Source organism: Dipodomys ordii, unplaced genomic scaffold, assembly GCF_000151885.1.
Source record: "Dipodomys ordii isolate 6190 unplaced genomic scaffold, Dord_2.0 Scaffold3, whole genome shotgun sequence".
In the NCBI taxonomy this organism is placed as follows: domain Eukaryota; kingdom Metazoa; phylum Chordata; class Mammalia; order Rodentia; family Heteromyidae; genus Dipodomys; species Dipodomys ordii.
Genome location: NW_012267219.1, coordinates 35,861,961 through 35,885,308, shown reverse-complemented (window position 1 = coordinate 35,885,308; position 23,348 = coordinate 35,861,961). Strand labels below are relative to the sequence as shown.

The following is a 23,348-nucleotide window of genomic DNA, read 5'->3' as shown; positions in this document are numbered from 1 at the left end:
TATAGTCCAGGCTGGCCTAGAACTCACTGTGTAGTACAGTCTGACCTCTAAATCCTGATCTTCTTGCTTCAGCCTCTGAAATATTGGCATTACAGGTGTAAGCAACCATGCATGGCTATTTGCAAACTTTTAAAATAAGTCTTACTGAGATGAAATTCAGATGCTATATAAAGCACTCCTTAAAGACGATCAATTTATGGTTTCCGGGCCTGCTGCTCATTCTTCTGCATGGCCTTTACTTCCTCTTTTAAAATATCACCCCTGAAAAATGTACATCTCAGGCCAGTGCCTGGTGGCTCACGCCTGTAATCCTTGCTACTCAGGAGGTGGAGACCTGAGGATCCCAGTTCAAAGCCAGCCTGGGCAAGGAAAGTCTGTGAGACTCTTATCTCCAATAAATCACCAGAAAACTGGAAGTGACACTGTAGAGCACAAGCCTTGAGCTGAAGAGCTGAGAGAGAGTGTCCAAGCCCAGGGTTCAAGCCCCACAACTGACCCCAAAAAAAAGAAAAGAAAAAAAGGACATCTCACTATTTTAGAGACAGTCACAGCTACCACCCCTTCTATCTAATTTTGAAAGGTTTTCATTACTCCTCAAAGAAAGACTATACTGGCAACACTTGATTTTACACTCCCTATCTCAGCTTCTTGCCCATCTCAGTTTTTTCCCAGCTACCAGAAATGACTGATCTCCTTTCTGTCTTGATGGACTTACCATGTCTAGACATCAAATGTAAAAAGTTCCCTGTGACATGTGTCTTTTGTATCTGCTCCTTCCAAGTGTTCAAGGAACGTGTTTGCATTTTACTCCCCCTACTGGCCAAATCTTCCATTGCATGGGACATGCAAAGGGGTGTGTGCTTTCATTAGTTTATGTACATTTGGGCCATTTGCCCTTCAGCCTGTTAGCAATGATACTGTTATAAAAATTCCTCCACTTTCAGCTAGCTGGGATAAACACCCAAAGAGTGGAATGAATGCAATTTTTTATTTGCACTCATTAATGACTATTGAGCATCTTTTCATGTGCTTATTGGACATTTGACTATTTTCTTTAGAGAAATGTTTATTCAGATGTTTTGTCTGGGCTGGGCATGGAGCACACACCTGTAATCGCAGCACTATAGAGTCCAGCCTAGGCTACATAATGAGACTCTGTCTCAAAACAGAAACAAACCAATAAACAACAGCACCAAAACCCAAATCCTTAGTCCACCTTAAAATTGGGTTATCTTTGTATTGTTGAGTTTTAAGAGATCTTTGTAGATATTTTGGGTATTAAATTCCCATCAGATATAGCTTTCCAAAGACTTTCTCTGATTCTGAGGCTTTTTCCAACACAATTCCTTTTTAGTTATTTATTTAATTTTTTATGTTGTTAATTGTGAAAACACTGTACAGAGGGGTTACAGTTACATGAGCAAGGTAATGAATACATCTCTTATCAAGCATTGTTGCCTCCTCCTTTGTTTTCCCCCTACCATTCCTTCCCTCCCATCTCCACAGCTACACTCCCCTCCCCCTCTCCTGCCTAAATTGTAAAGTTCGTTTTTCAATATAGTGTCTTGTATATCTCATTGTTGCAATGGGTCAACCTGTATCCCTATTTAAACATTTTGTTTTTTCCTTTCCCCCTCTCCAAGTTATACCAACATCAATAACCCCTGTGTAAACAGGAGTTATACCGTGGGGGAGGGAACAATTCCTTTTTATAGTTTAACATACTTTAATAGCAGATATTAAAATGCATTTGGTAGTAACAGGTGAGAAGATAGCCCACATTTCAACCATGAACTTTGCATATAGGACAACTTGGACACGTACAGAGAATGGATGGAATCTATCTATATAGTTGCTGTCAATAAGAACCTTTTTTTTTTTTAATCCAGATGCTGGTACTGTCTGGAAAAAAATTAGCAGGTTTATTTACAATTAGCTGTTGTAAAGTTAAACTGCTAAGACTCATACACTGAAACATTTTTTACTTGTATTAATGATTTGTAACCCCCTATATATGTATGTATATATGTATCTATTATTTACAATGTCTTTTTCTTGGTTTCTTACTCATCGTCCTGATAATTGCAAACAATCTAGTGGGGCTGGGAACGTGGCTTAGTGACCTAGTGTGCATGAAGCCCTGGGTTCGATATACAATATAAACAGAAAAAGCCAGAAGTGGTGCTGTGGCTCAAGCTGTAGAGTGCTAGTCTTGAGCAAAAGAAGCTCAGGGACAGTGCCCAGGCCCTGAGTTCAAGCCCCAAGACTGGCAAAAAAAAAAAAAAATCTAGTTCAGATTAACCAATACCTATTTAACATCAGTAGTACAGAAAAACTTTGCTGGCATAGCACTCTGTCCTATACCCCCAATTTAGACTATTACTTTCATATAAATTCCTTCTTTGTGCTTTTATAGTTGGTGCTCCTTGAAATTTGTATTTTATGTCAGTTAGAAGGAAAGTGTTAAAAGCAAAAGTATTTGCATACCAACTTCTGTATTTACCTTTGCCAATGTGCTTTTGTGGATTCAAGTACCTGTCTAGAAGATAACAATTTAAGTAACACTCATGCAACAGAAAGAGAATGAAAACTGAGAGGAACTTAGAAAACTTCAAATGGGGGTACCAATGTAAAATGAAATGAAAGCAATGCCAGTGCTTCATCAAAGCCACCACTAGATGGCAGTGTCTGCCCTCTCCAGTTGCCTTTCTTGGTAAGGCCATCTGTATGATGAATGAGCACCAAACCCAGCCTAGAGGCTTCTTCTTCTTCTTCTTTTTAATTGTGAAAATACTGTACAGAGGGGTTACAATTACATGGGCAAGATAGTGAGTACATTTCTTATCAAGCATTGTAGCCTCCTCCTTTGTTTACCCTTCCCATCCCTTCCTAGCCGCCCAGCCTAGAGGCTTCTGTAGTCCCAGGCACCAGCTTCCTGCCCCAGTAGCCATGAAGCATCCAAAGGCCCAACTCTCCTTGCCCTTGTCCCTTCTGAATAGTAGGAACTAGAATGCCATTTACTGAACTTCTCTCCCTGCATTAGAGAATAGGCTTCTTTATTGCTACTCGGTATCAAGTGGCTACATACAGACGTCATTGAATCTGTTCCTATAACCCTCAGGTTTCAAAGGAGGTCAATGAAATGACAATTAAAATGCCATACCAGTGTTTCATAAATGGGCAGTTCATGGATGCGGATGATGGAAAGACTTATGACACTATCAACCCAACAGATGGATCTGTGAGTAATGAATGACCTAGCATATGGTGAGAAAATGCAGTGCTAGCAAGTCACTTTGTCACTCTGACTCCAGGGACTCTTTGGCCATACCTCATGCATTGCTTTCAACCATTTCATCCTTGTAGTGGCTAATGCTAAAGATGGTTTCTGGGATAGGTGTTTATGAGGAACTTGGCAGACAGGTATGGTTGTATATATGCAATATAGACAATTTTCTCAGGACTGAAAAGTCATAGCAAAAAAAATTTTCAGCTTCCACAAGATACTAGAAAAAAATGTATAGTCTTCCTACATGTACTCTTCCCCAGCTGTAACATGGGAAATACCAGATTTCAGCTATGTGATGTCCAGGTTGAGATGGTTTCTTTTTGTTTACCTATTATCAGATATATTGATTTCATAAACACCTTCCAGATTTTGTGAATGATGTTTGGTTTTCCTACTGATGTAACACTGGATCCAAGAACCATACACGACCTATTTTTATTTTCCTGAATTAGACAATCTGCAAAGTATCTTATGCATCTCTGGTGGATGTTGACAAAGCTGTAGCAGCAGCCAAGGATGCCTTTGAAAATGGAGAATGGGGAAGAATGAATGCCAGGGAAAGAGGAAGACTGATGTACAGGTGGGCTTTTTGTTTTTCTTAGAAAAGCCAGTCTGTGACCTTCAGGTAACATTGCCAGAATTGTAAAAATAACTGCAAAATGTTCTAGTAAACACCTATTACATAATGTCTCCTATGAACCGAATCATATGAAATCTCATATAGAGGAATTCCTGGTGTTGGCTTTATTGCTTGCATCAGGCAGGGCCCTAGTAGAGGGGAAAAAAACCCATTCAGTAACCAGAGATGTGGGCAAGGTCCAGGGCATCTCATAAGGGATAATGGAACACCCAAGGCAGGATTAGCAGTGAGGGAAGCTGCCACTTCTCCATGCTCTGAAAGAACAGGAAGAATCTGGCCAGATCCAGGGCTACAGAAGATGACCCTAAAGTGGTCTTAGGTCAGGGGGACATGGCAGCTGCTGCCATCCAGACAGTTGGGAAATTGAACCCCTTAAGCACACCATTCAAGTTCACACATCTACAGTGCTTCCTAGTAAACAGGTGATATGGTCTAGAAAGGGCATACTCCAGGAAGAAGAAGAAGGAGGAGGAGGAGGAGGAGGAGAAAGAGGAGGAGGAGGAGGAAGGGAAGAAAGAAGGAGGAGAAGGAGGAGGAAAAGAAGAAGGAGGAGGAGGAGGAAGAGAAGGAGAAGGAGGAGGAGAAGAAGAAAGAAGAGGAGGAGGAGGAGGAGGAAACCCAACTGTATTTCAATACGGTCATTAATTTTCTTGCCTGCTTTCCTAAACTTGAATGACTGACCAAAGAAAGGATTTGTCAGAACAAGATCTAGAGGAAACATGGGGCAGGGAGAATTCCATGTCTGACTCTAGAATGGCCTAAAGGGAACAGCTTAGACACTCCAGCACGAAAGGAAAACAAGGGCAGATTCTGACTTTTTCACAGTCAGGCATTCAACACTGAACAGAACTCAGCTGTGACGTTCGTTATTCATCCCATGTTTCCACCTTGTCCTCTCTGGTTAGTTTTGAAAACATTTCTATACCACAAGTGTTCACCAGTCCTTAGCGTACAGCTGTCTCCGACCTTTCCCTGTGTCGTCACAAGCTACCCACAACCCTGCTGCTTCCTCCCTTGCCATGGCTCTGCTACTTTTGTTTTTGCCAGTCCTGGGGTTTGAACTCAGGGCCTGAGTGTTATCCCTAAGCTTCTTTTGCTCAAGGCTAGCTTTCTACCACTTGAGCCCCAGTGCCATATCTGGCATTTTGTGAATAGTTTATTGGAGATAAGAGTGCCACAGACTTTTCTGCCAAGGCTGGCTTTGAACTGTGATCCTCCGATCCGATCTCAGCCTCCTGAGTAGCTAGAATTACAGGTGTGAGCCACCACTACTTCCTAGGCATACCTGAACCCTCTGCTTCACCTTTACAACTTTTTTTTCTGATACTGGGGACGGGGGGGGGGGACGGGGGGACAGGAGGGGGATGGGGGAGGGGGGGCCAGGGGAGGGGTTGTTGAACTTGCATTTCCTCAGCTTGCTTGGTTTGCTGGTGTTTTACCATTTAAGCCATGCATCTATCCTCAGTTTTTTTTTGCTGGTTATTTTGGAGATGGAGTCTCGTGGACTTTTTTTTTTTTACCCAAGCTGGATTGAAATCATGATCTCAGCCTTCTGAACAGGTAGGCTTACTGGCGTGAGCCACCAATGCCCAGCCTTTTCAACACCTGAAACAAATCATTTATTCAATTGCTTGATTACTTTGTCTTCCCCACTGGGCCATGAGAGCAGAGACTTGGTCTCTCTGTGTCCAGCTGTGAATTTTCAACCCTCAGATGGTGCCTTATATTGATAGAGACTTTGGCAGCAAATTAATTTCTTTCCCTGACCATATAGACTTGCAGACCTACTGGAAGAAAATCAGGAAGAGCTGGCCACCATAGAAGCCCTGGACTCAGGTGCTGTCTATACCTTGGCTCTGAAGACGCACATCGGAATGTCTGTGCAAACCTTCAGATACTTTGCTGGCTGGTGTGACAAAATTCAGGTGAGCACCAATATTCTTTGTTTAGAAAGGAAAAAAGGCTACATTCATTACTCTGTGGCAGGTACTGTGTCAAATGCAATTTTTATATAGCTTGTCTTACCAAATAACATGATTTAGTCTGTTTTGTGCTACTATACCAGAATACCCGAGACTAAATAATTTATAAAGAACAGAAATGTATTCTTTCATGACTCTGGGGGCTAGGAATTCTGAGATCAAGGTTCCCTCAGGTTTTGGCTCTGTTTGAAATTGAGTTGATTGAACAATGGAGGGGGTAATATTGATCAAAATGCACTGTACTTATCAATGAATGTTTTAGTGAAGACCCTTTGTACAACTACTAAAGCTAATATAAAAATTAATAGTAAGACAAGCAAAAAAGTCAAAAAATTGATTTGAATGGTTCAAACCTGCTTGCTACCAAAACCTGACTTGAATGAATGTGAATCTATTTTTAATCTTTATGGATATGACTCAGAGTAAGCATTCCTATGTTTTACTGATTAAATATTAATGCATTCAATTATGGAGGGTTTCCCAGGACCCTACTGTGGATAGGAGATAGTGTTGGAGGTATGCACTATATTATGTTTCTAATATTTAAAAAAAAACCTGCATCCCTTAATAGAACCTGGCTACAAGGTTTTAAGTGAAAGACTGTATCAGCAACGACATCTCCCTTAGCAGGCCAGGAAAACAGTTTATTTAAAGGCTACTATTGTGAATTGCTTGGGATTAAGTTTGACTGTATGTAACAGAAAACCCAAGTCAGAAGTTTATTTTTCTCCCTTTCAAGAAGTCTAAAAGCAGACAGAGCTAGTACAGGAGATGTAGGTTCCTCCTCTTTCTCTTTTTCAGGCTATCATTACTACATGTGACTTTTCTCAAGTTAGTCTCATGGAATCATGATAACCACTACAGTGCCAGCCATTGCAGCAACATTCTGAAAAGGAAGAAAGAGGCAGTGGGAGCTTCCCTTAAAGGAATTTCCATTGACCACTTCTATCTGCTGTGGTGACTAGGACACTGTATTTTATCTGGGCATAGTGCTGTCTCCATTTATCAATACTGGGGTTCCACTACTAAGGAAAGGTAGGAGAATGGATATTGAGCAAACAACTCACATTCTAGGCCATGTGTAGAAACTGGGAAATGGAGGATAACTGACTTAGAATTATGTCTGTTTTCCTATGTCTCATAGTTATTGTGAGAAATAGTCCTTTCTTGCATAGGAATGTATTTCTTATGATGTGAACAGCACCTTTCCATATTAGCTAAGGAAAAATAAACAGAGGTCAGGAAACAGATCCTTTGAGGTTAAAGTTATTCATTTAAGTTAGTAAAATAAGTAGCAACCTTTTCTACCCTGTAGGGTTCTACAATTCCAATCAACCAGGCCCGTCCAAATCGCAATCTGACCTTCACCAAGAAGGAGCCCATTGGGTAAGATGAAGAGAGCGCCCTCCAGTGATTCATGGTGGTCTCAGTGTGAGAGAGTAAGGATGTGGGCTTTCTCCCCTGCAGTGTCTGTGCCATCATCATCCCCTGGAACTACCCGCTGATGATGCTCGCTTGGAAGAGCGCTGCCTGTCTGGCAGCGGGTAACACGTTAGTGCTCAAGCCAGCACAGGTGAGGTGTCGAGGGCCAGCACCCAGCTAAATGATCATTTTTAATCTGAGAGTTAAAGACACAGAGTTTCCATTTTATGTGGGCTGGTCTTTATTGGAAAATACCAAGCAACAGTGGTATGAAATCACTTACAGTGTCGGACCCTATGAGAGCATGGATTCACAACGCCTACCTGGTTACACACGGGAAAGGATCTCCCAGCTTTACATGCAGGAGGCAGGAGGCGGATCTCCATGGCCTGTGGTGGTCTGGTCCAGATCTAATAGATTCTGATGATATTATTATCCTAATACTTAGCAATGACCTACTCATGTCCAAACTAGTGCAAGATACTGTCCAGGTATTGTGCAATTCTACAGCCTTCCAAATTCAACGACAGCACAAAAGTACAATCAGTGCAGGCAGGTTGGTTACAAAGGGTAAACCATTGACTCCAAAATGAGAGCTGGCAGAGAGTCAAATCTTTGCAAAGTGATCATAGTTAACACTTCCAGGCCTGGGATTGTTCTGCAGCACCTGGCTCCAGAGTGGACCCATAAAACCAGCATCCTCTGGGTATGGATTATATTATTGCCCAAGTGCATGACATGAATCTAATCATGAAGCAACTTTAGGCAAACTCAGGGTAAGCAATACTGGGTGAAATAACCCCTCAAAACTGTCAGTGTCATAAAACAGAAAATTCAGACTCTCCCAGATGAAGGGATGACAGAAAAAACAAACTGAATGCAATGCATAATCTTGGATTTTCTTTTGTAGTAAAAGACATCATTAGAACAACTAGGGAAATGTAAATAAGGAATGTAGATTAAGTTTTCTATCAATTATTCCTTTCTTAAGTTTGGAAATTTTCCTTTTGTTATGTAGAAGACTTTTTTTTTTTTTTTGGTCAGTCCTGGGGCTTGAATTCTGGGCCTGGGCACTGTCCCTGAGTTCTTCACTTGAGCCACACTCCATCACTTGAGCCACAGCACCACTTCCAGTTTTCTGGTGGTTAATTGGAGATAAGAGTCTGATGGACTTATCTGCCTGGGCTGGCTTTGACCCACAATCCTCAGATCTCAACCTCCTGAGTAGCTAGGATTAACAGACATGAGCTACTGGTGCCTAGTGTAGAAGACTTTCTTGGTGTTAAGAAATGTGTATAGAGGGCTGGGAAAGTGGCTCAGTGGTAGAGTGCTTGCCTTGCATGCATGAGGCCCTGGTTTCCATTCCTCAGCACCACACAAGCAGAAAAAAAAGCCAGAAGTGGTGCTGTGGCTCAAGTGGTAGAATGCTAGCCTTTGAGCTGAAGTGCTGAGGGACAGCACCCAGACCCAGAGTTCAGGTCCCATGACTGACAAAAAAAGGAAGGAAGGAAGGAAGAAAGAAAGAAGGAAAGAAAGAAAGAAAGAAAGGTGTCTAGAAAAGAGACAAACAGGATCTTATATGTCTTAAACAGTGCCTCCACACCTCATCATGTCCTCTAGGTAATCAATCTCCTCTATGTATTTACATGCAGACAGAAGGTAAAGCAAATGTGCAAACGATTAACACTTGAGGGGTCAGAGTGACAAAGATGTAAGGAATTCATTATACTATTTTGGTATCTTTGATGTGAGTCTGAAATTGTGTTAAAATAAAACTCAAACACGGTAAAGTCAAAATCAAATGAGCTCTTGGACAGCCATTAAGAGAAGCTTTGTACTAGTGGATAGCAGGGGCCAGAGTCTGAAGATGGTAATTGCTGTTTGTCTCTGTCAGGTCACGCCCTTGACTGCTTTGAAGTTTGCAGAACTGTCTGTGAAAGCTGGCTTTCCAAAGGGGGTAATCAACATCATTCCTGGCTCAGGTAAGCCCTCTAATGACCCAGTTTTCTATAACTAACGGATGGTATGGGGTTGGCTGATTGCTTGTTTTCCTGCTGGGTCTTAGCCTGAATTAAAACTAAATACAGCTTACCAAGTAAAAATACATTTACCAGGTGCTGAAACTCTTAAAGTGGAAATACAGTATGGAGACAGGGCGTAGAGAAAATTATTCTGTAAAACTTCCCTAAGATAGTCTATTTGATTTTGAGTAACTACTTTGGAAAAATCACAAGCAAGGCTTACCCATTATATTAGTCAGAGTCTGCAACACTGTGACCAAATACCTGACAGAAATAGCTTAAAAGGAGGGATTATTTGGTTCATGGTTCCAAGGGTTCAAATCGTGGTCACTTGGCCCCATGAACTTTGACAGAACATCATGGCAGCGGGACCACATGGCAGAAGAGAGCTGTTCACCTCATGGTAGACAGGAAGTAGAGAGCAAAACTAATGCAGAAAGGGCCAGGATAAGACATAGCCCCAAGGACATGTAGCTAATGACCGACTTCATCCAAGCCCTACCTCTAACCTTTCACCACTGCTCACTAGTGCCTTCAGATTATGAATCCATCAAGAGAATGCCCCATTGATTAGGTCTGAGCCCTCAGGACCCAACCATTCCCCAAAAGCCCAACTAAGCCCCAATAATGGAGCTTTGGGGACACTTTGAATTCAAACCACAACATTCATCTGCATTTCTGGGGCAGACAATTGCATGAGGCATGCGATTTTAGATTTTTATCCATTTGCAATTCATACCAAAAATGTAAATCTGAGATTTAAATGAAAGTCTACTAGTCTATTTCAGTGAAGTCAAAGATACTCTAATGTAAGTAAGACCTGAGTCATCTTTTCATTCATGCAAATATAATTCAGGTGTTATCCCCTGATTCCACAGGGGGCATAGCAGGACAGCACCTTTCTGAGCACCCCGACATCCGCAAACTTGGTTTCACTGGTTCCACCACGATCGGCAAACAAATCATGAAGAGGTACTGGTGTTGATGTCTCCTTTGGTAACAAGCCTGTTAAACCAGGTTTCTGTTCCCTTTCCTCTCATATACTACTATCTTCTTTCCTTTCCTTTCCTTTCTTCCCCTCTGGGGCTCAGTTTGGTTTTCCATACCAAGTGGTAACTTACAGTTTAGAAAAGCAAGAGAGGAAGGGAGAGACAGACAAACACAGACACTAAATGTTTGCTCCCCATTTATTTTCCTCTAGCTGTGCTGTGAGCAACTTGAAGAAAGTTTCCCTTGAGCTTGGGGGCAAGTCTCCTCTTATAATATTCAATGACTGTGAACTGGACAAGGCTGTGCGAATGGTAAGGGGGTCAAAGTCAAGTACACAGTTGCCACTCCATCTCCTTTGTTGGAGGTCTTCAAATGAGACTTGCTTTGTCTAGTTATAAATAGAAACTTTCTTTTTATCCTAAGAACACTTAGTTCTTAGGATAAAACAGAGGCTTGAACTCAAGGTCTTTCACTCAGCTTTTTCCAATCACAGCTTTCACTCAGCTTTTTCCATTCACAGTTGATACTCTTCTGCTTGCTACACCTCCATTTCAAGCAATTAATTTTTTTAAAAAATCAGTCATGGGGCTGAACTCAGGGCCTAGACACTGTCCCTCAGCTTTTTTTTCTCAGGGCTAGTGCTCTACTACTTTGAGCCACAGTGCCACTTCTGGTTTTCTGGTAGTTAATTGGAGATATGAGTCTCACAGACTTTTCTTTTCTTTTCTTTTTTGGGTCTGGTCATGGGGCCTGAACTCTGGGCCTAGGCGCTGTCCATCAGCTCTTTAGCTCAAGGCTAGCGCTCTACCACTTGAGCCACAGTGCCACTTCCAGCTTTTTTCTTTTTGCTTATGTGGTGCTGGGGAAATCGAACCCAGGGCCTCATTCATGCAAGGCAAGTGCTCTACCACTAAGCCACCTTCCCAGCCCTCACAGACTTTTCTTTTGGCCAGGCTTTGAACTGTGATCCTCAAATCTCAGCCTCCTGAGTAGCTAGGATTACAGGCATGAGTCACCAGCACCTGGCTCAAGCAATTGATTTTTTAAATAAAATGTTTATAATTTCTCTGAATTAAAATGTTTTAAAATGGGATGTAAATCACACCAACCATATCAAGAAGTTTCAAGGATATCATGATGATAGTTGTAAGTTTTCTCCTGATAACACACCCCTCCAGCCTTTTATCTGCTTGACAAATCAAAGGCTAGAGACACTAGTAGATACAATAAAATGCACATCTATAGTCCCAGCTACTTAAGAGGCTAAGGCAGGAAAATGGCTTGTGCCCAGAAGTTCAAGGTCATATTGGGCAACATAGTGAGACTTCAGAGAGACAGGCAGAGAGAGAGAGACAGAGACAGAGAGAGACAGAGACAGAGAGACAGACAGAGAGACAGAGAGATTAATAATATATTTTTCTGAGACATGGGCTAACAGTGAGCCAACTTGGAAATGGTTTGTGCTGAATGATCTGGTAGCTCTGATAGAAGCACAGGATGTTCTAAGCTCTGTGCTATCTTCTGTCCAGGTGCTAAGACCACTGTTCACTGAGACCACAGGTGGAAAGATGGGACAAGGAGATGCAAGCACTCCTGTGGCCAGGCCTAGCTGGACATGTTAGGGATGAACAGTGGCTGGGATTGCATAGACTGACATTGGATCAGTACTCCATTAGACATCTGGATTTCTTAAAGCTTTTCAAAGCCTTCCAGAAAAGCCGGTGGGAGGAGGGGGGGAAGATGGGGGAAGAAAATGTTGTTGTTATTGTTGTTACCTGTAACATACTCTGTTACAAATTTTTAAAGCATCATATCTTTTCTATCTCACACTTTTTTATGTGTGTGCCCATCAGGAGGCTTGAACTCAGTGCCTTGTGCTCTCACTTGACTTTCTTGCTCATAGGTCAGCCACTTGAGCCAATACCTCTGGTTCTGACTTTTTGCTAGTTAATGAAAGATAAGAATCTCATGGATTTGTCTTCCCAAGATAGATTTGAACTGCCATCCTTAGATCTCAGCCTCCTGAATAGCTAGCACAGGAAGAAAACTCTGTGAGACTCTTAAATTAACCACCAAAAAGCCAGAAATGGAAGTGTGGCTCAAAGTGATAAAACACCAGCCTTGAGCACAAAAGCTCAGGGACAGTGCCTCAGAACCTGAGTTCAAAGCCCCAGGACCTGCATACACACACACAAAAATCCAATTGGCACGCAGCAGAAAAAAGAAAGAAAAGGTTCCCTATCCTGGAAGAGTCCTTGTTCATGCCATAAAAGAAGAAATATGAATTATTTCAAGTGCCTGTTATATTTTTAACTCAGTTCAGAGAGATTTCCTGGAGGTAAATTAGCAACTGGATTTAGAAAAGGCAACATGAAATCACTCAAAGACAAGCCACCAGGAAGGGTAAAAACTTTTACCACAGGGCTGCAGAGAAAGTCAAGCACATTTTTGCCAATTGCAATGACTACCAGGTGTTCATTGGTGAAATGAAACTGCATGGCATGGCTGCCCTTCCGGACATCTGTGAGGAGGTTTTGTCTCCAAGTAGGATGTTTCTTAAGGATGGATTAGGAATGGAAAATCTTAGCTAACTGGACAAGTATTTTGATTTTTTGTTGTTGTTGTTGTTGTTTTGTGTGTGGGGGGGTCCGGTCATGGGGCCTGAACTCTGGGCCTGAGTGCTGTCCCTCAGCTCTTCAGCTCAAGGCTAGCGCTCTACCACTTGAGCCACAGCACCACTTCTGGCTTTTTTTTTTTTGCTTATGTGGTGCTGAGGAATCGAACCCAGGGCCTCAGGCATGCAAGGCAAGCGCTCTACCATTGAGCCACCTTCCCAGCCCCTGGACAAGTACTTTGAATCTCCCTACTTGTCATCCTGACTGGAGCTGGCTTGTCACCCCCACTCACCCTGCTTAAGACACATGGGACTGATGTCCTTATGAGCACTCCATTTCCTTTTGGCAGTGATTTCTTTGGAGATCATGTTTAAGCAAGAAAAAAAAATCACGTAAGATGTCTAAAAATAAAATGCATTTAAGCTCACTAAAAATAAGAGGGGGGATTTTCAGCTGGGTTCGGGTGGCTCATGCCTGTAATCCTAGTTATTCAGGAGGTTGAGATCTGAGAATCATAGCTTAAAGCTAGCCTGGGACTAGCAGTCTATGAAACTTCATCTCCAATGAACCAGTAAAAAAGATAGGGGTATAGGTGTGGCTTGAGTGGTAGAGTGGCAGCCTAGCAAGTAACCAAGCAAGTGCAATATTCTAAGTTCAAATCCCAATACCACTATACTAGAAAAAGAAAGATTTTGCTTTTATGGCCAAATGAATGGAGGCTTTCTAAACATTTGTGGTATGTGATTTAATGGGGAGGTTTTAAGATAAAATGTAATATATAAATATTACTTCTTTTCTTTTTGGTCAGTCATGAGGCTTGAATTCAGATCCCTGAGACTTTTTGTGTTCAAGTTTAGTTCTCTACCTTTGAGCAACAGCTGCACTTTCAGCTTTTTCTGAGTAGTTTATTGGCGATAAGCGTCTCATGGACTTTCTTACCTGGGCTGGCTTCCAATCATGATCCTCAGATATCAGCCTCCTGAGTAGTTAGGATAATGGGCATGAGCCACAGGTGTCCTATTACATTTTATTTTTTAATCTTTTCTATTACATTTTAAATTGTAGAATAATCAGTATTTTCTTGCAACACAAAATTTGTATACAAGTATATCCTTATTCACATGTATTTTTAAAAACTATTCATGAAATAAAACCAGACTAGAGCCTGGGTACCAGCGGTTCACACCTATAATCCTAACTGCCCAGAAGGCTAAGATCTGAGGATCTTGGTTCATAGCCAGCCCAGGTAGACAAATCCATGAGAATCTTATCCCTAGGCGATGAGCAAAAAGCAGAAACTAGAGGCATAGTTTAAATGGTAGAATGCCAGTAGAAAGAAAAAATGCTGAACGAAAGGCCCTGAGTTCAAGCCCCCCAGTATTGGCACAAGAAAAAAAAAGCAGCCAGATCAAAACTGAGTATCTATGCTGTCAGCAGCTTTGAACACCACCTCCTTCCCCATGTGTACAATTTTAGTCAAGCATGACTTATTGAGCAGTGTTAACTTACTTTCTTTTCCACGGCTGAAGGGCATGGGTGCGGTGTTTTTCAACAAAGGAGAGAACTGCATTGCAGCCGGGAGGTTGTTTGTGGAAGAATCCATCCATGATGAATTTGTGACGAAAGTGGTAAGTTATTTTCAAAGTGATTCTGAGTTATATACAAATGACTTTTTTTTGCTAGAACAGTACCTATGGGATTATTCATGATTTTGAGGGGGGATGATAGCATTATTATTGTTATGTTAAAAAATATTAGTCCTGGGGGAGAGTGAGGGAGGGGAAGAGATAGTAGGAAAAAAACAAAGGAGGGGGGAACAATGTTTAACAAGAAATGTACTCATTACCTTACTCATGTAACTGTAACCCCTCTGTACAGCATCTTTACAATAAAATAAAATTAAAAAAAATTAGCCCTATCTGGAGCATAGCGTATGGTAGAGTAAGTGCTTACCATGCACAAGAGCCCAGGTTCTATTCCTAGCAAAAAAGAGAAGGAAGGAAGGAAGGAAGGAAGGACGGGAGGAAGGGAGGAAGAAAGGAAGGAAGGAAGGAAGGAAGGAAGAAAGGAAGGAAGGAAGGAAGGAAGGAAGGAAGGAAGGAAGGAAGGAAGGAAAAAAGAAAAGTTATATTTAACAGAGCTATATACTGATATATTTACAGTTTAGAATTTATAGGTCTGGAATTTTTATCAACATAACCCAGGAGCAGAGGCTGTAGGGGAACAAATTGGCCATGAATTGGTAGTTATTGATGTTGGATAATGAATACATGGGTTTTATTATATGATTTTTCCTTTATATGTGCTTATGATTTTCTTAGTAATAAGTTATAGATCTATATTTTTTTAAAAAAACCTTAATAAAATATACTTAAGGGCTTAGGACTGTGGCTTAAGTGGTTAGAGTGCCTACTTAGCAAATGTGAAGCCCTAAGTTCAGATCCCTAATGTCACATATGTATATAATATATATGTAATATATAACACATATACAATAGATCACATATATAATAGCACATATATCACATTATATAATATATATTATATATACATGTAAGAGTATACTCTCATTTGAAGTATGTTACACCTTGATACTTGTGCAAGTTACACTCCCAGAATTTCGTACAATACATTGACTATAGAGATATGTTACTCAATCCTTTCAAATCCCCAATTTACAGCTAAAAATGACAGAATATAATTTCTGTCACTAAAATAACAATAAATAGCCCCTGTAGTTGGATCATGAATCCATAAACACTACCCTCCAAGGCAACTTCCTACATCCCAACAGACCAGATAACCAGAGAGTGAATAACAAGCAGGTCAGAGAGGCACATAATGGGCAGCTGCCTCCTAGATATCACAGTATAATTCAGTTTGGATCTCTACAGAATCCAGTTTACATAATTGCATAGTTTTGGGTTTTGGTGTCAGCTACAACTTGACATTTCAAAAAGTTACTGTATCAGTCCATCAACAAACAGGGTTTGCACACATACTCTTTGCATTCATTTAACAATTATTTGAGAGCTTATTTAAGACCAAATATCAATGTGCTAGATGCTGAGGGCACAAAAGAGAAGAGGGAAGATGTGCCCCCTGCCTTCTCAGAGCTTCTAATCCAGCACAGAACTCTGTGCAAGGCACTGAGAGATCATTATTTCTGGGTGTATATTCAAGTTCATGGCCCATGGGGTCATTGTAACTCCCATTCATTTTTCTGACTGGAGTTGGAGTTTGTATTAGAAAGCCCAGATATAGATTATGACAACTAAGGAGCACAAGAAGCAGTTACACAAACATGCCAGTGATGGTCACAACTGATTCATACTTTTTCAGCTGTGGTTCATGCCTGTAATCCTTTCTACTCAGGAGGTTGAGATCTGAGGATCATGGTTCAAAGCCAGCCTGAGCAGAAAAGTTGGTGAGACTCTTATCTCCAATTAACCAGCCAAAAGCTGGAAGTGGAGGTATAGCTCAAGTGGTAGAGTACCAGCCTTGAGCAAAAGAGTCCAGTGAGAATATGAGGCCCTGAGTTCAAGTCCCAGTACCAGTACAAAGGGGGAAAAAGCGACTATTTCTCATCAGAACATTCTAACATTATAGCAGTTCATTTGGCATGACTATACTGCAAGAATTTCACAGGTATACCACATTTGAGAAAAGGAAGAATAACAATGTAGTCATTGTAGAAATCCCTTTGCCATGAAGTGAACACATGTGCTGTATTAGTGAAAATTACAGCAGCTTGCTATTTAGTGGACCAACACTTAGGATAAATTTAAGGTAGTATATGTAGTTTATATTATTTACAAAGCTGAGAACTTGGGCTTTCAAGAACCTGGGCTTTGAAAACACTGTAGGTAGTGCTTGTGTGCACTTGTGTCACTTAACCTCTTTAAGGTATCCATTTCTTTTTCTGTAAGACTGAAATAATATACCTCCAGTGCCACCATGAAGACTGAATGACAGCACATTTACAAGGAGCTAGTGCAACACCCACCACACAGTAGAAACTCAGTCAAGGGCATCCATCCTTATTAACAGTATATTGTGTTTTGTGGACTGGGTAATATACAGGTGGAAGAAATTAAAAAGATGAAAATTGGTGATCCACTTGACAGATCTACTGATCATGGGCCCCAAAATCATAAGGCCCACTTGGAAAAGCTCCTGCAATACTGTGAAGCTGGAGTGAAGGAAGGGGCCACCTTGGTATATGGAGGAAGACAAGTTCAAAGACCAGGTAAGATCACCTCTATAGGAGGCTTATGGGGTAGGATGCTAACAATTTCCACTTCAGCACCATTTGCCGTAAAAGTAAGTAATGGCATCTGTAATGCAAATTAATATAACAAATCAATTAGTTAAATCTGTAACAATTAATGTCTGCATCCAGTCACCTACAAGCTGTGGTGCCTTGGCCAACACAATTCTTCAGAGTTGCATATTCTTCCTAGATATAGTAAGAGCAAATGAACACAGTTTTACAAAACCGTGACAATGACAAAATGGATATGGCAGGCTCTTCACTGGTGATGAAGAGCAATGGTGATCTTGATTCTTGGCACTGTAAGATTTAATCTTGGCCAATGGAACCTCTGAAAGGCTTACTCCTATTGCCTGTTACTAAAATATGTGAATGGTTCCATGCCATGATTCTCAAAACCAGAGAGAGATAAACAACCATTAATTTTTTACTGGCAGATTGTGCACCAATACCTTACTATGAACATTGGTAATTACAAGAAAAAGATGACTTATTTATCCTCTATTTCCCTGTGTGAACTGGATTTCTAGGTGACTGAGTAGCTGGTAAAAGTATCTAAGAGTCCCTGCTAACTAATGTAGAAATGAAGTGATATAGTAGGAAAAAAATAAACATTTTGCATGTAATAGATGAAGTAATTGATTCAAGAAATGACTGGCCAGGGAGGCTGCAGTTGTTAGGAAAAGGTTGAGAGGGAGCTGGTGGTATCAAGAGGCATCAAAGATGGCTCACCATTCATAAGAAGAAAAATACATCTTTACACTGGCATGTCAGCTTGTCATCACCTGAGCTGATTATCAATCTTCTGAGCATCAGTGAACAAAACATCAGTGAACAGAAGTGTAAGAGCCAAAGCCAGGCACTGGTGGCTATGCCTGTAATCCCAGCAACTCAGGAGGCTAAGATCTAAGGATCGCAGTTTGAAGCCAGCTTGGGTGGGAATGAGACCCTGATCTCCAATTAACCACCAGAAAACCAGGAGTTTTCTGTGGCTCAAGTGGTGGAGCATAAGCCTTGAGCACAAAAGCTCAGGGACAGTGCCCAGGCTCTGGGTTCAAGCCCAATATCTGACAAAAACAAACAGACAAACAGGACTGGGAAGGTAGCTCAGTGGTAGAGTGCTTGCCTTGCATGCATGAGGCCCTGGGTTTGAGTCCTTAGCACCACACAAGCAGAAATAGCCAGAAGTGGTGCTCTGGCTCAAGTGGCAGAGTGCTAGCCTTGAGCTGAAGAGCTGAGGGACAGTGCCCAGGCCCCAGAGTTCAGGTCCCATAACTGACCAAAACAAAACAAAACATGAAGCAAGGAATGCCAGTATCAAATAAAGATACAAAACTCTTCCTAATTTTACTAAGACAGAGTGGGGAAAATTATAATGGAATTAACTGAGACAATTCTGAATTGAAAGTGTGACTTTACTTACAATTAATGTCTTCTTCTTTGTCCATAAAGGCTTTTTTATGGAACCCACTGTGTTCACAGATGTGGAAGACCACATGTACCTTGCCAAAGAGGAATCCTTTGGACCAATTATGGTCATTTCTAAATTTCCAAATGGGTATGTATGTTCTTTCAGGCACAAATTATCATCTCTCTGTCTCTGGTCTAGTTTATAAACACATGGTCCCTACTGTGTTCAACGCATCATGAAATGTGAGAATTTAAGGAAAGTCTCAACTCTCTCCACCTTAGGTTCCAAATTAACCACCCAAAAAGCTGGAAGTAAAGCTGTGGTGTGGTAGAGTACTAGCCTTGAGCAAAAAAGCGCAGGGACAGTGCCCAGGACTGAGTTCAAGCCCCAGTACTGCCCTTGTCCCCCAAAAGTGAAGGAATTTTGAACTACATGCACAGAATCTGAAGAGATGAACAAAAAAATCAAAACAAACCAACCAAACAAATGTTCTGAAAATCCAGGAATGGGAGATGTGAATGATAACCACTGACGAAATCTGCAAAGATCACATACTTCAGATCAGACTTAAAAGGTGTTGCCTGATGCATATTCTAGTTTCAATATTTCCATATGGCTTTCTTTCCATAAAAGCCTGGAATATTTCATTTATAAAAATAAAAATAGGGCTGGAATGTGGCTTAGTGGTAGAGTATTTGCTAGCATGCATGAAGCCATGGGTTCAATTACTCAGTACCACACAGAAAAAGCCAAAAGTGGTACTTATGGCTCAAGTGGTAGAGTGCTAGCCTGGAGAAAGAAAAAGCTCAGGAACAATGCCCAGGCCCTGAATTCAAGCCCCAGGACTGGCAGGGGAAAAAAAAAAAAACATCAAAAGAGGTGGCAGTGAAGTTTTCCTGTTTCTAGCAGAGAGAGGAAACATTTGACAGCATAGAATTCTGCTTTACATGTAATGAAGTTCTATGTTTTTCTGGACACCTCTTGCAGGGACATCAATGGAGTGCTGCAGCGAGCAAACAGCACAGAGTATGGCCTGGCCTCAGGGGTTTTCACAAGAGACATAAACAAGGCCATGTACGTGAGTGAAAAGCTGGAAGCAGGGACCGTTTTTATTAACACATACAACAAGACGGATGTGGCTGCCCCATTTGGTGGGGTGAAGCAATCTGGCTTTGGAAAAGACCTGGGTATGTATGGTTGGTTTTCTGTGACACACATCTGATCCAGCCCCATCACAGGAAAACTTGAGCATTTCCTTCATGGCAGCAGGTTCCAGGTTTACATGGGAAATTGATATTAAAAAACTGTTCAAACCAGGTACTGGTAGCCTATAATCCTAGCTACTCAGAAGGCTAAAATAAGAGACTGATGTTCAGAGCCAGCCCAGGCAGAAAAGTCCAAGAGACTATTATCTCTAATTAACTAGCAAAATGCTAAAATGGGAGATGTGGCTCAAATGGTAAAACACTAGCCATGAGCAGAAAAAGCTGAGAAAAGGGCCCTGAGTTCAAGCCTCAACTCTGGTACAAAAAAGGAAACTGTCCAATATTTTCATTAAACACAACATACAGAAAAAGTGCATTCTCCTTATTTTTCAAAGATTAATACTGAAAGGAAAAAGAGCCTGGCAATGTATTGACTCAAATATTGATTAAAAATGGATTCTTTTTATCTGATGTTTAGCATAAACTTGGTTTAGATTTTGGTTTTGTTTTATAAAGATAATATCATATAGCACAGATTGACTTTGAACTCATAATCCTTTCGCCCCAGCTTTTCCAGTGCTGAGATTATAGACATTTGCCATCACAACCAGCTTGGTTTAGATTCTGCAGGACTAAATAGAACCAAGAAAAGAAAGTGGGTGGAAGGCAATGACTACTTCCAATGCTGAATCCTGGCTTTGGCTGCTTCCAAGGTTGAATTAAGTCTGCAGGGGGTAAGGGTTGGGAGCCTGGGAACTTAGTTTGTGAAAGCCTAAAATGTGATTCACTATAGCAGCAGCACCTTTCAAGCAATAGCTATGAATGCTACATTTGCAGCAGGCCCTTTCTTTCTAAAAGTACCTAACCTGCATGAGCACAAGCCACTGTCAGTTATTCCAGGGGACAGTTACACTGTCCATTGAACTTCCCAAAGCCACACAGGCAGGCTCTGGCAGACAGAAGTGAAGCTAGGCAGTCTGGCCATGGATCTTAATCTTTTTTGGGGAGAGGGAGGGGAGGTCCGGTCATGGGGCCTGAACTCTGGGCCTGGGTGCTGTCCCTCAGCTCTTCAGCTCAAGGCTAGCGCTCTACCACTTGAGCCACAGCACCACTTCCGGCTTTTTCCCCCTGCTTATGTGGTGCTGAGGAATCGAACCTAGGGCCTCATGCATGCAAGGCAAGCACTCTACCACTGAGCCACCTTCCCAGCCCCGAATCTTATTCTCCATAGTCCTACCTTTTTCAACATATGAAACGCTTATGATTTACTGAAATTACAGCTGAGTGGTAGATTTGGTTCATCTGGGGTATATGTCACATTTTCTCTTTCCTGATGATTTTTCTCAGCGTATTGGCAACTGTAAAAGTGCTTCTTAGCCGGGCACTGATGACTCATTCCTGTAATCCTAGCTACTCAGGAGGCTTGCTCAAGGCTAGTGCTATAGTGATCTGTAGTGATCTATAGCTTCACTTCTGTTTTTTTTTGTTTTTGTTGTTTTTTTTTTTTGGTAGTTTATTGAAGATAAGAGTCTCATGGGCTTTCCTGAAGCTTCACTTCTAGCTTATTTTGGTAGTTTATTGGAGGTAAGAGTCTCATGGACTTTCCTACCCAGACTGGCTTCATATTGTGATCCCGATGCTGAGGAGCTAGGATTACAGGCATGAGCCATCAATGTCCAGCCATATCCACCTTTTGAACACAGTTATCAACTGTTCTTTTCTGCCATAGGTGAGGAAGCTCTGAACGAATACCTCAAAACCAAGACTGTGACACTGGAGTATTAGAGCAACACCACCACCAGAAACCCTTGGCAGACAGCACGACTTCTCAAATCTCCAGATGTGAAAGAAGCAGGGTGTGCTAAGGATTTCTTTTTTGCCATGAGAAAAAACAAAATCACACCCAGACCACAAAAAGAGCCAGGCCCCTTGTCTGAGCATTTGCTCATGTGCCTGAATACTTACTTTCAAAAGCACCTTTTATACCTGAAAACAATTTCCATGGTTGGTTTTGTATCATCCACATTTCTAAAATACCAAGGTGCTCATTCCCTATCAACACTAATCTGTTCATGACCAACCATTGTGAAAATGTCAGTTTCATGCAGCTACTGCACAGGTGCATTTATATGACCACCTTTGTGTGTGGGCAGGTTTTAACCTCTGAACCATACATATGGTTATTAAAAAGGTTTTCTCTCTCTATATATATATTGGGCTGGGAAGGTGGCTCAGTGGTAGAGTGCTTGCCTTGCATGCATGAGACCCTAGGTTTGATTCCTCAGCACCACATAAGCAGAAAAAGATGGAAGTAGTGCTGTGGCTCAAGTGGTAGAGTGCTAGCCTTGAGCTGAAGAGCTGAGGAACAGTGCCCAGGCCCACAGTTGAAGCCCCATGACCAAAAGAAAAAAGATTTTCTATAATTTTGTTTTCAATATATCCTACAAGAAATGTACAGGTAGTTCTTTTGGGGTTTTGTGCCATTGGTGTTTTTTTCCACCCACTATGATTGGTGATCAGCTCATGACCATTTCTGAGTATCTACCTACTGATTACAAGGTACTATATTATATTGGCGGGTATAAAAAGTTAATAACATGCTCTTTAGCTCACATAACTTTAAATTCTAGTAAATAGCCTTGAAAGTGAAATTTATGAGCTCACATAGAAAATAGCCTTTCATGGCTGATTTTGGTTTGTTTCACACTATGTCATGATTTGGGATACAAATGCAACATCTCTGAGCCCTGGCTTCCTTTTGCATAAGATAGGGCTAGCAAATGCCTTCCTCAGGTTCTTATTATGAGTCTTCAGTGCAATAATAATGTATGAAAAGTGCCTTGCCTTGTATTTTGCTCACGGTAAATATTCAAAATTTAATTCTTTTCTTCTATCACTACTTTAAAAACTGTATTGAGATGGCTTTATTAACTAGAGGAGTTAATTCCTCACACCCTTTTCTATAATCAGTTCTTAGATGGCATTTCACCTGGTTGTAACACAGTGCCTAACATGGCAGAATACTGAAAATGCCGAGCAATACAAAATGGCAATGGCACTAGGAAAGAGGCCACTTTTTTCGTCTTTCACAGCACATCTTGCTTTCTATTTCTTACCTATAGGTTCTGCTGTTCTCTGGCTGTGTGATGTTGAGCAAGTTAGTTACCTGGTATCTCAAAAATCTAGTGTGTTATCTATAAAAGGGAGACAAGAATCCCCCCTTATCGAGCATTTTCAGGATTTAATGAGAAAATGAACCTGATGCACCTAACAAGGACCAGAGTCAGGACTTAAGAAATTACAACTGTCCTGCCCTGTGGCGCTCACAGTTTCCAATAATATGTAAAAATGACTTCCTGAATCACAGAAGCCTTCAGAAAATGCCCAGAGTAACTTACATCAGTCCTCCCTTTGAAGCAGAATTTCAGTGAGCATTTTTAGTTCTTTAGCTGTGAAGAAGCCCCCAAGGAATATTTACTTTGGAGATGAGATGAAGGGAA

General features: G+C 41.3%; 1 protein-coding gene across 1 annotated transcript in view; it reads left to right on the top strand.

Annotated features, from left to right (window-relative positions):
- The window catches only part of Aldh1l2 (aldehyde dehydrogenase 1 family, member L2), a 41,744-nt gene extending 19,705 nt beyond the window's left edge, over positions 1-22,039 (top strand). The window contains exons 11-23 of the mRNA XM_013019573.1: positions 3,122-3,241; positions 3,742-3,869; positions 5,704-5,854; positions 7,227-7,297; positions 7,379-7,484; positions 9,228-9,315; positions 10,233-10,326; positions 10,556-10,655; positions 14,489-14,587; positions 17,043-17,208; positions 18,685-18,790; positions 19,631-19,830; positions 21,578-22,039. Of these exons, the coding sequence (XP_012875027.1) occupies positions 3,122-3,241; positions 3,742-3,869; positions 5,704-5,854; positions 7,227-7,297; positions 7,379-7,484; positions 9,228-9,315; positions 10,233-10,326; positions 10,556-10,655; positions 14,489-14,587; positions 17,043-17,208; positions 18,685-18,790; positions 19,631-19,830; positions 21,578-21,633 (1,485 nt within the window). The 3' untranslated portion in view covers positions 21,634-22,039. The remainder of the gene's footprint in view (positions 1-3,121; positions 3,242-3,741; positions 3,870-5,703; positions 5,855-7,226; positions 7,298-7,378; positions 7,485-9,227; positions 9,316-10,232; positions 10,327-10,555; positions 10,656-14,488; positions 14,588-17,042; positions 17,209-18,684; positions 18,791-19,630; positions 19,831-21,577) is intronic.
- The last annotated feature ends 1,309 nt before the right edge of the window (positions 22,040-23,348 follow it).